This window comes from Schistocerca serialis, chromosome 5 (assembly GCF_023864345.2).
Source record: "Schistocerca serialis cubense isolate TAMUIC-IGC-003099 chromosome 5, iqSchSeri2.2, whole genome shotgun sequence".
Lineage (NCBI taxonomy): Eukaryota > Metazoa > Arthropoda > Insecta > Orthoptera > Acrididae > Schistocerca > Schistocerca serialis.
The window spans coordinates 264638507-264653243 of NC_064642.1; the positions used below are offsets into that span (position 1 = coordinate 264638507).

The window sequence follows — 14737 nt, forward strand, 5'->3', positions numbered from 1 at the left end:
TACACGCTTCCAATGTGTGTTTACCGCGGTGTCACCAAACACGGACGCGACCGTCATGATGCTGCAAACACAACCAGGATTCATCCGAAAAAATGACGTTTTGCCATTCGTGCACCCAGGTTCGTCGTTGAGTACACCATCGCAGGCGCTCCTGCCTGTGATGCAGCGTCAAGGGTAACCGCAGCCATGGTTTCCGAGCTGGTGCAAACGTCGTCGAACTGTTCATGCAGATGGTTGTTGTCTTGCAAAGGTCCCCATCTGTTGACTCAGGGATCGAGACGTGGCTGCACGATCCGTTACAGCCATGCGGATAAGATGCCTATCATCTTGGCAGTTAGTGATACGAGGCCGTTGGGATCCAGCACGGCGTTCCGTATTACCCTCTTGAACCCACCGATTCCATATTCTGCTAACAGCCATTGGATCTCGACCAACGCGAACAGCAAAGTCGCGATACGATAAACCGCAATCGCGATAGGCTACAATCCAACCTTTATGAAAGTCGGAAACGTGATGGTACGCATTTCTCCTCCTTACACGAGGCATCACAACAACGTTTCACCAGGCAACGCCGGTCAACTGCTGTTTGCGTATGAGAAATCGGGTGGAAACTTTCCTCATGTTAGCGCGTTGTAGATGTCGCCACTGGCGCCAACCTTGTGTGAATGCTCCGAAAAGCTAATCATTTGCATATCACAACATCTTCTTCCTGTCGGTTAAATTTCGCGTCTCTAGCATGTCATCTTCGTGGTGTAGCAATTTTAATGGCCAGTGGTGTATTAAATTCCAAATGTTACTGATCTCTCTGGACAACAAGTGTCCCCTAAATATATAAATTTTGGGTTTAATGTGCCGTCGACATAGACTGTTGAACAGTTCGGGTGGTCAAGAGAAAGAGAGCAACTGGTAGTGACAATGCTTGAGCGCGAATGATTTAGCTACGGTAACGTCAAATCAGGCTGTGGGCCACGCCTCTTGGGAATATAAGACTCGGCTGAGTGAGCACGCGCGGAGCAGGCGCCACTTGATGCGCCTGTAGACAGGCTGCCAGACAGCACTTCCGGTGCTCCGCGTGGGAACACCTGGCGGCCGCTCAGGCGTCCCCTTTGAAGTCGCTACTACTGCTAGTATGCCAGAGAGCGACTTATGCTAGTGGTAATGGAGAGAAGGCAAAGAATGTCGGCATACGTGAGTACGCTGCCTACGAAATTGTTTTAGAGGAACATTCTCACGGATTCCACCGCACTCAAGTCCTCTACTCGGGCAGCGTTAATTTATTAGGCTCACATTCCGGAGGACGGCAATTCAAATCCCCGCCAGGAAATTCAACTTTAGACTTTTCCGTAAATCGCTTTAGGCAAATCAGAGATTCATCCTTCGAAGAGGACACGTCCGATTCCATTCTTATTACTCTTCCCCAGCCTCAACGAGTGCTCCGTCCTTACTGCCCTCGCCATTGATGAATCCTAACCTACCTTCCTTGCGAACGTGTGACATTGAATTTGTTATCCTGTAATAAGTAGGCCTACATTTGGCCTTTTTAAATTTTGTTCTTTTGCTTGCATAAAATATGATTAACAGTGTTCCCCTCCCACCAAAATACAGTTGCGTGTTTGTGTTTACCAAAACATGTTTTATTACAGTTGTAGCACTCTCAGCGAGCATTATATCCCCTAGAAATATCACTGATAAAAATCTGTGTATTTGGGATACGTGAACATTGGATTATTGTAGTGTAACAAAACGTTTACATCCAATTCTACCTTGCCTGTGTATTACATTTCGGTTTGCTGTGATGGTCAACCTATTTCGTCCAAAGATTTATAATTAATGCAACATGCTGTCTGCACGACAGGTATGCTCAGATAATATCTCGGATGAAAAGAAAGACATATATTGGGCCAAGAATCGGTACTATATGTCGACGCTGGCACGAAAATTACAACAATAATCTGTGACTTCTCGTTGTCTTGATTCTAAAAACCTGCACGGGAATCACGAGATGTGCGAGTGTGGCTAAATGAATTAATGATCTACGAGAAGAAATAGATAGCTGTGTAACATACAGAAGTTTGGGTCGATCCCGGGAATATGCTCGGATAGCCTAAGTGGTAACCGCTCGAGTTAAAGGGAAAGCCGGGTTCGAGTCCCGCCTGGCACATATTTTCATATGTCGATTTAGATAGTACATCTATACCTATTGCAATTAAGTTGAATTTCATGAACAAATTTCATCTGTTACTGTTGTTGTGTTGGGCCTATAATGAGTCTCGTGGGGTGAATTTTTTAAGGCTTCGTGATTCGGCTAACCTTTTCTTTCGGCGTTACCCAACTGCGTATTTTCAGTTCGTTACAAAAAAAAAAAAAGAAAAAAAGGCGCAATAACACAGTCAAAGAGCTAGTAAAATCCACCTCACCTCACGACAGCAGAAAGTGCCAACGTTGACATATGCTAACATTTCTTGCTCAGTGTTTTTCTGATGCCTCAATTTAGGTCTTATTTTAGACAGAGGCATTACCCGAGCATACCTGTGTTGGAGATGACATCCTGCATTAATTATATATCTGTGGCTGAAATGATAAGACAGCCAGTGAAAAGCCAAATATAATCACAAGTAAGATGGTAGTAGACATAAAAATTCTTTACACGTCTGGCCCCATTGCAACGGAAAAATAGAACATATTCCTGACATGGTCAGTATTGGATGTTCTGCAATGTATAATAATTGAAGAAAACTACACAAGCCAAAATTGCTAATAAGCATTTTACTGGGCGACCGGTTTCGACAATAGCGGTTATGATCAATGAACAAGGCATACAAGTAAGTTAAACATTATTACTGTTAATAAGATTATTGCTAATTTGTTGGGTTTGGTTGGGGGGAGAGACCAAACAGCGAGGTCATCAGTCTCATCGGATTAGGGAAGGACGGGGAGGGAAATCGGCCATGCCCTTTCAAAGGAACCATCCCGGCATTTGCCTGGAGCGATTTAGGGAAATCACGGAAAACCTAAATCAGGATGGCCGGACGCGGGATTGAACAGTCGTCCTCCCGAATGCGAGTCCAGTCTGCTAACCACTGCGCTATCTCGCTCGGTCGCTAATTTGTTGAATTATGTCCAGAACATAGGCCATCCTACACAGCTCTGGAAAAATTTACGATTTATTTTTCCCAGTTTCGTGCAGGGAGGCACATGTTTCAACCTAATGAGAGTCCTAGAAACTCAGTACAGTAACGATAATCTGGTTAGTAGATCTAGTAGTGTAAATACTCGTAATATTGCAGTGATTTGTATGCGTTGATGCCTGACAATGAACACTAGTGGCTAGAAATGTATCGCTACCAATGTCACAAAATTCTGTTTGACAAAATGGCTGTCACTGACAATGTATTACGTCAGTTTAATAAGTCATTGTTGCAAAATACTACACAAATTATTTAGAGTTGAATGGAACGACTGGTAGAGCCGACCTCGGAGAAGATTAATATGGACTTTAAAGAAATCTGGGAACACACGAAACAATACTGACCTTACAACTTATCTTAGAAGATAAGCTGAAGAAAGGCAAACCAAGTTCTACAGTATTTGTAGATTTAGACAAAGCTTTTAATAGTGCTGACTGCAACATTTTCTTCGGCATTCTGAACGTAGCATGGATAAAATAGAGGGAATGAGAGATTATCTACAACTTATTCAGAAGTCAGACTGCAGTTATGAGAGTCAAGATAGTGAAAAGGGGATCAGCAGCTGGGTAGGAAGTAAGTTTGTAGCTTCTCCTCATTGTTATCGAATCTGTACTTCGGACAAGTTGTAACTAAAGACATGGAGAAATTTAGAAAGGCGATTAAATTTCAGGGAGAGAAAGTAAAACGTTGACTAACAGGAAGATTAAGTTGCTAGAATACACTCTGAAACATCAAGGAATACTTAATTTGGTAATGGAGGGAAGTGTTGGGCACAGAACTTATAGAGGGAGACCAAAGCTTGTCTGCAGCAGGTTCAGATGGATGTAGGTTGCAGTAGTCACGCAGAGATAAAGAGGCTTCCACACTATAGACTAGCGCAGAGTACCCCACCAAAACGAGTCTTCGAACTGAGGACCACAACAACAAGATGTTGTTGTTGTTGTTGTTGTTGTTGTGGTCTTCAGTCCTGAGACTGGTTTGATGCAGCTCTCCATGCTACTCTATCCTGTGCAACCTTCTTCATCTCCCAGTACCTACTGCACCCTACATCCTTCTGAATCTGCTTAGTGTATTCATCTCTTGGTCTCCCTCTACGATTTTTACCCTCCACGCTGCCCTCCAGTACTAAATTGGTGATCCCTTGATGCCTCAGAACATGTCCTACCAACCGATCCCTTCTTCTAGTCAAGTTGTGCCACAAACTCCTCTTCTCCCCAATTCTATTCAATACCTCCTCATTAGTTATGTGATCTATCCATGTAATCTTCAGCATTCTTCTGTAGCACCACATTTCGAAAGCTTCTATTCTCTTCTTGTCCAAACTGGTTATCGTCCATGTTTCACTTCCGTACATGGCTACACTTCATACAAATACTTTCAGAAACGACTTCTTGACACTTAAATCTATACTTGATGTTAACAAATTTCCCTTCTTCAGAAACCCTTTCCTTGCCATTGACAGTCTACATTTTATATCCTCTCTACTTCGACTATCATCAGTTATTTTGCTCCCCAAATAGCAAAACTCCTTTACTACTTTAAGTGTCTCATTTCCTAATCTAATACCCTCAGTATCACCCGACTTAATTCGACTACATTCTATTATCTTCGTTTTACTTTTGTTGATGTTCATCATATATCCTCCTTTCAAGACACTATCAATTCCGCACAACTGCTCTTCCAAGTCCTTCGCTGTCTCTGACAGAATTACAATGTCATCGGCGAACCTCAAAGTTTTTATTTCTTCTCCATGGATTTTAATACCCACTCCAAAATTTTATTTTGTTTTCTTCACTTCTTGCTCAAAATACAGATTGAATAACATCTGGGAGAGGCTACAACCCTGTCTCACTCTCTTCCTAACCACTGCTTCCCTTTCATGCCCCTCAACTCTTATAACTGCCATTTGGTTTCTATACAAATTGTAAATAGCATTTCGCTCCCTGTATTTTACCCCTGCCACCTTCAGAATTTGAAAGAGAGTATTCCAGTCAACATTGTCAAAAGCTTTCTCTATGTCTACAAATGCTAGGAACGTAGGTTTGCCTTTTCTTAATCTATTTTCTAAGACAAGTCGTAGGGTCAGTATTGCCTCACGTGTTCCAATATTTCTACGGAATCCAAAGTGATCTTCCCCGAGGTCGGCTTCTGCTAGTTTTTCCATTCGTCTGTCAAAAATTCGCGTTAGTATTTTGCAGCCGTGACTTATTAAACTGATAGTTCGGAAATTTTCACATCTGTCAACACCTGCTTTCTATGGGATTGGAATTATTATATTCTTCTTGAAGTCTGAGGGTATTTCGCCTGTCGCATGCATCTTGCTCACCAGATGGTAGAGGTTTGTCAGGACTGGCTCTCCCAAGGCTGGCAGTAGTTCTAATGGAATGTTATCTACTCCCGGTGCCTTGTTTCGACTCAGGTCTTTCAGTGCTCTGTCAAACTCTTCACGCAGTATGATATCTCCCATTTCATCTTCATCTACATCCTCTTCCATTTCCATAATATTGTCCTCAAGTACATCGCCCTTGTACAACAAGATAATAAACCTTAATTATTGTGACTGGTTGTGGTAAACACATATATCCTTTGCTGTTCTGATATATTGGTTTTGCGATATTATCATCCGCGTTATGTCCAGTGCGACCTTTGCTGTAGATATTGTTGTTATTATTAGTCGTATGGCAATTACACATCACTTTTGAAATACAAATACAATATAAAACAATATGCACATAATTTATATAATTTACCACATCTGTTGTAGTGTCGAAGAAGTCCGAGAGATTTCCAGTATACGAATTTTGAGGGCGCTCTTCCACAATATGCCTGACAGTCTGTATTGGATAGCCACAGTGCACTCTGCAGTGGTAGTCTTTTCCCACCTGTATAGTAGATCACCGCATCTCTCATGGTTGGTCTGGATCCTGTTAAGTGTACTCTACCCCTCTGGGATGGGTCAGGCTCCCATGATTTGTTGTTGACGTGGAGAAAGCTCTCGAGCTCTGATGGAATGTTATTATACCACTCTTGTCTCCAAGCTTCGTGGAGATAGAAGTTATGGTCCGTCATGTTGGTAGCTGTTCTGAGTGGGGGATGCCTGAAACGGAGTCTGTTGATATGGATAGCAGGTACGTCATCAAGGATTGGAAGCTGCTGGCTAGTGCAGATTTTCTTACATTCCCTGAGAAGATTGTTAGGTGGTGGAATGCGGTTCAGAGCAGGTACTCAGAATACTGTATTTGACTTGACTCTGTCTGTAACAGTCTGCACTGTTTGATTTAACTGTATATCTACCAGTTTCATGTGGCTGCTGTTTATCGAGACAGGGATGCAATATTCTGGCACTGAGTAGACAAGGCTGAGGGCGTATAATTGTAAAGTCAAAGCTGCTGAACCCCATATTGCACCACATAATGTTTTCAGAATATTGTTTCTTGACCTCAGCCTTTGTCAGAAGCTGTTTAATTGACACCGTTCAGCCAAGTATAACTACAAGGTGCCGTCGATATTTGCTATGGGCTAGGCGATTACCGTTGAAAAATATGTCCAGTTCTCAGTTGGCTAGTGGATTCAGTTTTGTTAGGGTTCTGTTGAAGTCCCTGTTTACGAAAGTATTATCCCATTTTATTCAGGTGTTTTGTTAACATATCTTCGGTAACTCCGTTTTGTTTGTGCTGTGTTGCTATCACCCAGTCAGCAGCATAAACAAAGTTCTGGACAGAATGGTTGGCAATTTGCAATATACAAGCTGAATAGTAGCAGAGCTTGGACTGAGCTTTGAGGAAGACCATTGCTGAGGGTCTTCTGATCACTAGCGGTGTTGCCTATAATTACCTGAAGTGGTCCGTTAACCAGTGTATTGTTAAGAAGTTGTGCCATTCTTCTGCAGGATATTACACGGAGCGACTGAAAGACAACACCCTTAAGATGAGACATGCAGCAGCGTAGAAGCCATGCGACAATTACGTAAACCTGAATCTTTATCCACTGCTGAACAGATCGCTAATTATTCACTTTGCTGTTCGTAAGTGAATTATTGACGTGTTTCTGGTTCTATCCATCATCAGAAGAATCAAAATAAGAACAAAGTCTGCCTAAAGAGTATGGACTCATATGCATCACCCGTCACTACCAGTACTTAAGTGTTTGGTACTGTTAAGTGATGCATATGACTCCATACTTTGTATGAAGACTGTTGTTACCATAATTTTTCTGATGGTGGACGGAGCCCGAAACGCGTCAGTAAATCACTTGTAAGCAGCAAAGTGAATAATTACTTCAGCGACCTATTCAGAAGTGGATAAAGGTTCAAGACAACGCCCTGCCTACACACGGTATCATAAGCTGCAGCCAGGTCAATAAATACAGAAGAAGTATTTAGTTGATTTTGGAAGCCAGCTTCTATGTAAGTTGATGCACACTGCTACAGTTTGGTCGGAATCCGGCCTGTGTATGTGCTGCGCGAAGGAAACGAGGTGAACTATTTCACTCAATATCGGAAAAGTTTTAGCTTCTAGAGTAGTTATGCATACCTTAAGAAAGACGTTATATATGCAGCACACTTATAGCTGAAATGTGTATCAACAACCTTCACCAAGCGCTGATAACCATCCTCCTTTCTTTTTTCCTTTCTATTTTTTTCTTGAGTCGTCAATCTTTTCGCCGGTTTGATGCGGTCCGCAACGAATTCCTTTCCTTTGCCACCCTCTTCATCTCAGAGTAGCACTTGCAACGTACGCCCTAAATTATTTGCTGGGTGTATTCCAATCTCTGTCTTCTTCTACAGTTTTTACGGTCTAGTAGCATGGAAGTAATTTCGTAGCAGATGTCCTCCCATCCTGTCTCTTCTTCTTGTCAGTGTTTTCGATATGTTCCTTTTCTCGCCAACTCTCCGGACAACTTCTTCAGTCCTTACCTTACCAGTCCACGTAAGTTTCAACATCCTTCTGTAGCACCACAAATGCTTCGATTCTTTTCTTAGCCTGTTTCCCCACAGTCCATGTTTCACTAGCATACAATGCTGTGCTTTAAACCCACATTCTCAGAAATTTCTTCCTTAAATTAAGGCCTACGTTTGATACTAATAGACTTCTCTTTTCCAGGAATACCCTCCTTGCCAGTAGTAGTCTGACTTTTATGTCATGCTTGTTCCGTCCGTTATGAGATTTTTCTGCCTAGGTAGCAGAATTCCTTAACTTCACCTACTTCGTGATCACCAAGTTTCTCGCTGTTCTCATTTCTGCTACTTTTCATTACTTTCGTCTTTACTTTCAAACCATATTCTGTACCCATTAGACTGTTCATTGAATTCAGAAAATCGTGTATTTCTCCTTCGCTTTCACTGAGGATAGCAACGTCATCAGCGAATCTTATCGTTGATATCCTTTCACCTTGAATTTTAATTCCATACCTTTCAGTATTTACGCTGGTAGCCGCAGGTGCGGATCCAGGATGCTGATCTGCAGGGAGGGATTGAGGGGAGTCATAGTCATATAATAATTTGTTTATAACTTATAACAGTACTTAGTGCAACGCTTTAGCAAAACAAGCAATAAATTGCAGTTCTGTGAAATACATCATTTTTAAAGCATTGGTCTGAAAACTTTAGAAGTATCTTGTCGTGGAATTAATTTACGAACAGTAGTAGCAACAAGCTCTCACAACTTTGACAGTGTCATAATTTACACGAAATTAAATGGAAGTCTGCAGTCATCATTAGCAGTATTTCAGTAGGCGCTAAAACTGTAAAGACTAGTCTCGGAGCTATGGTGTATAAATAGGAGGAATAGTGTTTCTTTCATTCCTTCTCGATTACTTGTGGACGCAAGAAATTTGTCTGATTTGCTGTTGGGAGCAGGTACGGACATCCTGTGAATTGTTTCCTTTGCCTGGCTGGAATATTCTACGCTGCCTGTCAAGCCCATCCACGCGGGCAAACGCTCAGGAAAACAGAAAATGAAAGGTGCGTGCGGCTAGGGCCTCCCGTCGGACAGATCACTCGCCTGGTACAAGTCTCTTTAGTTGACGCCACTTGAACAATTTGCTTGTTGATGAGGATGAAATAATTATGAATACAACAGAACATCCAGTCCCCGAGCGGAGAAAATCTCCGACCCGGCCGAGAACTGAACCCAGTCCTTTCGAATGGCATTCTGCCGCGCTGACCACTCAGCTCTGGAGACAGGCTAACAACAGAACAGTATTCAGTGTTAAACATAGCTTGTAATATTAAAAATGCCTTAGCGTCTTCGAGACTCTAAATTTGCATGTTACTTTATTCCTCGAAAGTATGGTGAAAAGTACACTGCCTGACAAATAAAGTGACACAACCAGAAAGGGAGGAGGTAATGAAATCAAACTTCACGTTTTGAGAGGGCATCCGATGTTATTTCAGTGATTACAAAATCGAGTCAAATTGGCAAAGAACGTGACAGTATTAGAGTGCCTACCAGGAAGGCGTTGCACCCTCTCTTTCCTGAATGCACGCACTGATTCCGTTGGGAAAAATATTATAAAGTCATTGTATCGTCTCATGAGGCAAGCTGGCTCACAACTGTTCTGACGTCCTTGATATCGTGAACTCTGGCACTGGGACATAATTGACGTCCGAGCTGGCTCAAAGATGTATTTTAGGCGATACGTTTGGGCATCTTGCTGGCCGCAGGAGTACCTCAACATCACGCACACAGTTCATAGAGACACGTGTCATGTTTGGACGAGAATTGTACTGTTGAAAAATAGCACCACGATACAGTCGCGTGCGCGGTAACACACGAAATGACACACGAGGACGCAGGATGTCTGTGACGTATCGTTGTGACATCAGAGTTTTCTCTCTCTCTCTCTCTCTCTTTCTCTCTCTCGGTCACTTCCAACGGTGACCCGAAGTCATGCTTTATATGCAAGGAGTTGCACCGCTGTGTCTCCCCAAAACATTAAAAGAATGGAACATCTGCGCACGTCGTCGCAATACTTGCCGCGATTTATCGCTGAACAGAATGCAACGCAATTCTCCAGCAGTCGATCCGTCCTGACCACTGAACTACTCCAGACACATCAGTTTGTGTTGTGGCTTTAACGGCAGCCTAAGCGTGGGACGATGATCCCCTAGTCCGACTGCTGCTAGTCTCCGACCAATGGTGCGAGATGTCACACAGTGTTTCAGGTAGGCCATTCCTTGTTCTCGGATGGCAGGTGCAGCTGTGGAGGGGTTACGATGTCCCTGTTGCGGGATGCGGTGATTCTCCCTTGTGGTGGTCAGACGTGGTCGACCGGAAACTTGACGATGGGTAAACCTGCCCTGACTATAAAATTACGCGTTGTCAAGTTGGAAGTCAGATCTGGAAGCTGGAGAGATCTGTAGAGATTGAGTAAGAGTCCCTAACCGTTCTTTCCACCAACCAGTCGTCTTCTAAAGTTATATTCCCAGTGCAGAAGAGAGCTCGTCAGTCGTGGGATCTTCTTTGGTGGAGGCTGCTATGCTGTCATCTCGACCTTGAACCTGTGCTTCTTTTTGGGGCACGCCACTTGCCCAGGTTAGCCTCTGTATCTACAGAGGGCACGATCTGTAGTACTGACAATGATGGTAAGTGACATGACCCCTCTCATTAATGTATCACATTTGTTTATATTTTGAAGTATCTCTTTTTACACTGCCTTCTACAACACTCGGCATAGCTTTCTTAATAGGACGGTAACTTTTCTGACAACTTCCCATATAGGGTACGACATGTCCGTCCGAAACAGAGATACACGCCCGGCTCTGAAGAACACCCGAAGCAGAGTTGCGTGACCGGACCTTCAGAACGCCCGAAACAGTCTGACTACCGCAGCCGAAGTACTTCGCCTCCCAAGCGCGCCAAAGAGACACGAAGGTGTTGGGCGTTTTGGAGCCTAGCACCCGAATGTGCCGACCAAGCAGAAGCAAGTTCAGAACAACTGGCGGACTCTCCCACGGGAATAGTACATTCTGTACCATCTGCTACTTGTACCTCACTCCACTTCTGTACCATATGCTACTTCACGGGTATCAAGCTGCATCAAGGCGAGCTTCTAGCAAGATAAAATACTGGCGGCCACAGCCAGGAACCAGGAATATCACATCACTTTCCCATGCAGTACTACATAGAGTCATTGTCACATCCGAACGCCCCATTAATCTGGCTGTTGCGCGACTCGACCATCTGGTCAAATGAAGACCATAGTGAAGTCCCTCTCAAACTCTGTCAGGTGCCCCTCTGTGTCCTTAATAGTTATCACTCAACTTCTACCGCTGTTCAAGCCTCTTTCATGCCCTAGGCAATAACAACACTAAAGACGGGCAACACTAGTACACTCTGGCAGCCATTCTATCTGTCACAGAGAGCTGCAGCTCCAATCATTTACACTCCCAACGATGGTGTGTAGCAACATGTGCGAAGTTACATTGATATCCAATCACGTCTACGGTGCTTCAGTTTTTCTATCAGGGAGTGTATGTAGAAACATAAACACTTTCGATGAAAGATTCTTTCGGGGGGGAGGTCATGACATCCATGACAGCCCACCCAAAATTCACGGAGTAAAGCTGTCCTCTCACGGGAGTGTAAACGCACGTGGTCGAGGAACTGGTGACGTCACAGCGTGGGATTCCGCGTTCCATTACACTGCGGACCGTGAAATGACGATTCTGACATCTCAGATTTTGCCTCGAGGAGAAGAACGTGGCCAATGAGATGCGACATCGTTTTACCGCAAGAGCAGAACTTACGAGCCGTCATAGTGTACTGAAAAAGAGATAAACGACGTATTTGGTGGGTCCCCTTTATCACAGAGTGCATGGTATGAATATAAAGTGTTTCAAAGCATCAGCAAATTGAGGGTCTCTAGAATACACATTATTTTAGCTACGATTTGTTATAATAAAATGGCAAGTAACTAGAGATCCGTTGATATAGGCTTTCTGTACTTAACGTTTTTATTGTTACAACTTGTATGCTATGAAAATATATTGTTTCAGAGATACGGGACAATGATAATCTATCAAAAGCGCACCGTTTTGATATATTTTGTCATGGTCAAATATCAAATATCTGCAGATACTGTATGTAGACAGTGTATAGTGAGGCCACCCTGCAGTGCTGAAGTCTTGGCTCGGTTGATAGCATCCTATGCTGTGAAGCGCAATGTAGCAGCTTGTTGTCTAAAGGATTCTGGGTCCTTCTCAATAATTTAATAAAATTATTACCTACAGTAGTCGATTTTATTTATTGTAAATAATGTATCTGCTGTACTTCTTGTTGCAAAGAATAACGACTGGAATGTTTCCCCAGTAGCCCGAAATCTAAACAGAACTGCAAGGCCGGCCACTGTGGCCGAGTGGTTCTAGGCGCTTCAGTCCGGAACTGCGCTGCTGCTACGGTCGCAGGATCGAATGCTGCCTCGGGCTTGGATGTGTGTGATGTCCTTCGGATAGTTAAGTTTAATTAGTTGTAAGTCTAGGGGACTGATGAACTCAGATGTTAAGTCCCATAGTGCTTAGAGCCATTTGAACCATTTTGAGAACTGCAAGTCTGTGTCAGAAAGTAAACACAAGTTACATAGTGGAAGTTTCTACCCTTATGAAAAACTTTGTGCAAAATATGTATACCTGTCTCTTGGTTTTATGGACTGCCTCATGTTTTTATCTTGTTGGAAAATATCATTTTCAGTTATCGCGAGCGGCTTCGAAAACAATTATTATTCTATTGAAATAAAATTACGAAACGAATCTGGAAATGTATGTGATTAAATACGTTGTTCAGAGTGATGGTTGTCAATGCAAAATTGAGAATATGGAAACTACATATGCTCAAACCGATATTAGACACTTTGTATTCAATTTAAAATGATGATGGGATGAAGATTCAACTGAGTTAAGGACTAATTTGTGGTAGTACGTATGTCAGATCGATTTACAGCATTATTCGTTGTTTATGTCATCGCGATTTCCTCCGCTTTTCTTCGACAGTCGTTAGCAGAGTTAATGCAGCCATTTTACGCGCGTCCATTTTCGTAAAGAAAATGCGGCTGCGCCATTCTCCGCAGACCGCCGCTGGAGCGCGCTGAGATCGCAAATCACGTCGAGGATCGCGTTCCGTGAGATGTGGTAGGTCGTTTCAGAGCGGCAGATACAGCGGCGGACACCACCTCTGGCGTGCTTCGCAATGAGAAACACGTCCCGTGTGAGGACGGTTTAACGATCGTGCGCGCGAAGTCCACGCGTCGCGCGAACCGCGCGGCTGCACGACACATTCCGGGCTGCGGCGCTGCGCGGGCCGGCGGAACCCACAGCCTTCCAGGAAGGAAGGCTGGCCTCCGCTGCCGCTGCGCCTCCTTATCACTGCTGCGCTAGGCAAGCCGGGCCAGCGCGGCGCGTTCCTGCGGCCGGCGCTAGGCCAGTAGTCCGGTAGTCGCCAGTGCGCCCGCTTCCCGCTGCCCGCTGCACGGCCGTCGCGCTCGCATTCCGCTTCGTCCGTCCGTCCTTCCGTACTGCCTGCACTCGCTCCCGGGATGGGTCCGTGCGCCTTCTGCTGCCCGTGGTCTGGGAGCTGCCTCGCCGACACCGGATAGAGCCGACGCCGTGGCCGGCATGTCTGTTCACACCGAGCCCAGGACCGCCGCCCACGTGAGTACCTATCCGGCGCACAGTGCCCGGCGTCTAGCGACTGCCTGCGGGTTACATGATACCCTAATCAACAACGTGTCGACTAATCTCACGCCACAGAGTCCTACGATGCTTTAACGTAGCCTGAACCACGCCAAAAATTTTTTTCGACATAAGAGAAACATTTGAAGGCTCGCCTTCGTTCTGTCTCTTCCTTAGAATCGAAAGGCAGAGCGCACTTTAAAGGTGACTAGAAGTAAAGGTTACCGTTTTTGTCGATTCTCTGGCCTGGTGTAAACAAACCCTGTCTTGTCTTGCATCTAATACTTCACCAAATACGCCCACAGACAGTTGATTCAGACTAGGGTTGGGACATGGGACGACAATATATCGAAATATCGATATTGATGTATCAGTCAGGAGACATTCCGAATCGATAATATCGATATTTTATGCGACATAACCCGACAATATTACTGTCATCATCACCATCATCATCATCATCATCATCATCTAACTCATAACAGAGAAAACTTTACTATTTCTTAATACTGGAAATATTTACAACGTAAGAACAGTATCTACACGATTTTTCTTCTTTTTTTTTAATTTCATGTATTTAGAGAAATTTTGAATGTGGTCAGATGTGTGTTTTCGTAACCTCCTCCCACTTGAAAGTAAGATTGGTAGAAATGTTTGAAATATAATTCCCGAAACCTCATCTGTTAGTGTAGTTTACTGACTTTGTTTATATTACGATATTGCAAAAATGGCCCTGAGCACTATGCGACTTAACTTCTGAGGTCATCAGTCACCTAGAAATTAGAACTAATTAAACCTAACTAACCTAAGGACATCACACACATCAATGCCCGAGGCAGGATTCGAACCTGCGACCGTAGCGGTCGCTCGGCTCCAGACTGTA

General features: G+C 43.9%; 1 protein-coding gene across 4 annotated transcripts in view; it reads left to right on the forward strand.

Annotated features, from left to right (window-relative positions):
• LOC126480907 (band 3 anion transport protein) overlaps nt 1-14737 on the forward strand; it is a 603907-nt gene that overhangs the window by 212388 nt on the left and 376782 nt on the right. The window contains exon 1 of one of the 4 annotated variants that reach the window (XM_050104311.1): nt 13656-13833. The exons of the other annotated variants lie outside the window; for them this stretch is intronic. Within the exon in view, the coding sequence (XP_049960268.1) occupies nt 13798-13833 (36 nt within the window). The 5' untranslated portion in view covers nt 13656-13797. Of the gene's footprint in view, nt 1-13655; nt 13834-14737 lie in introns of those variants that run through there. 4 annotated transcript variants of the gene reach the window in all.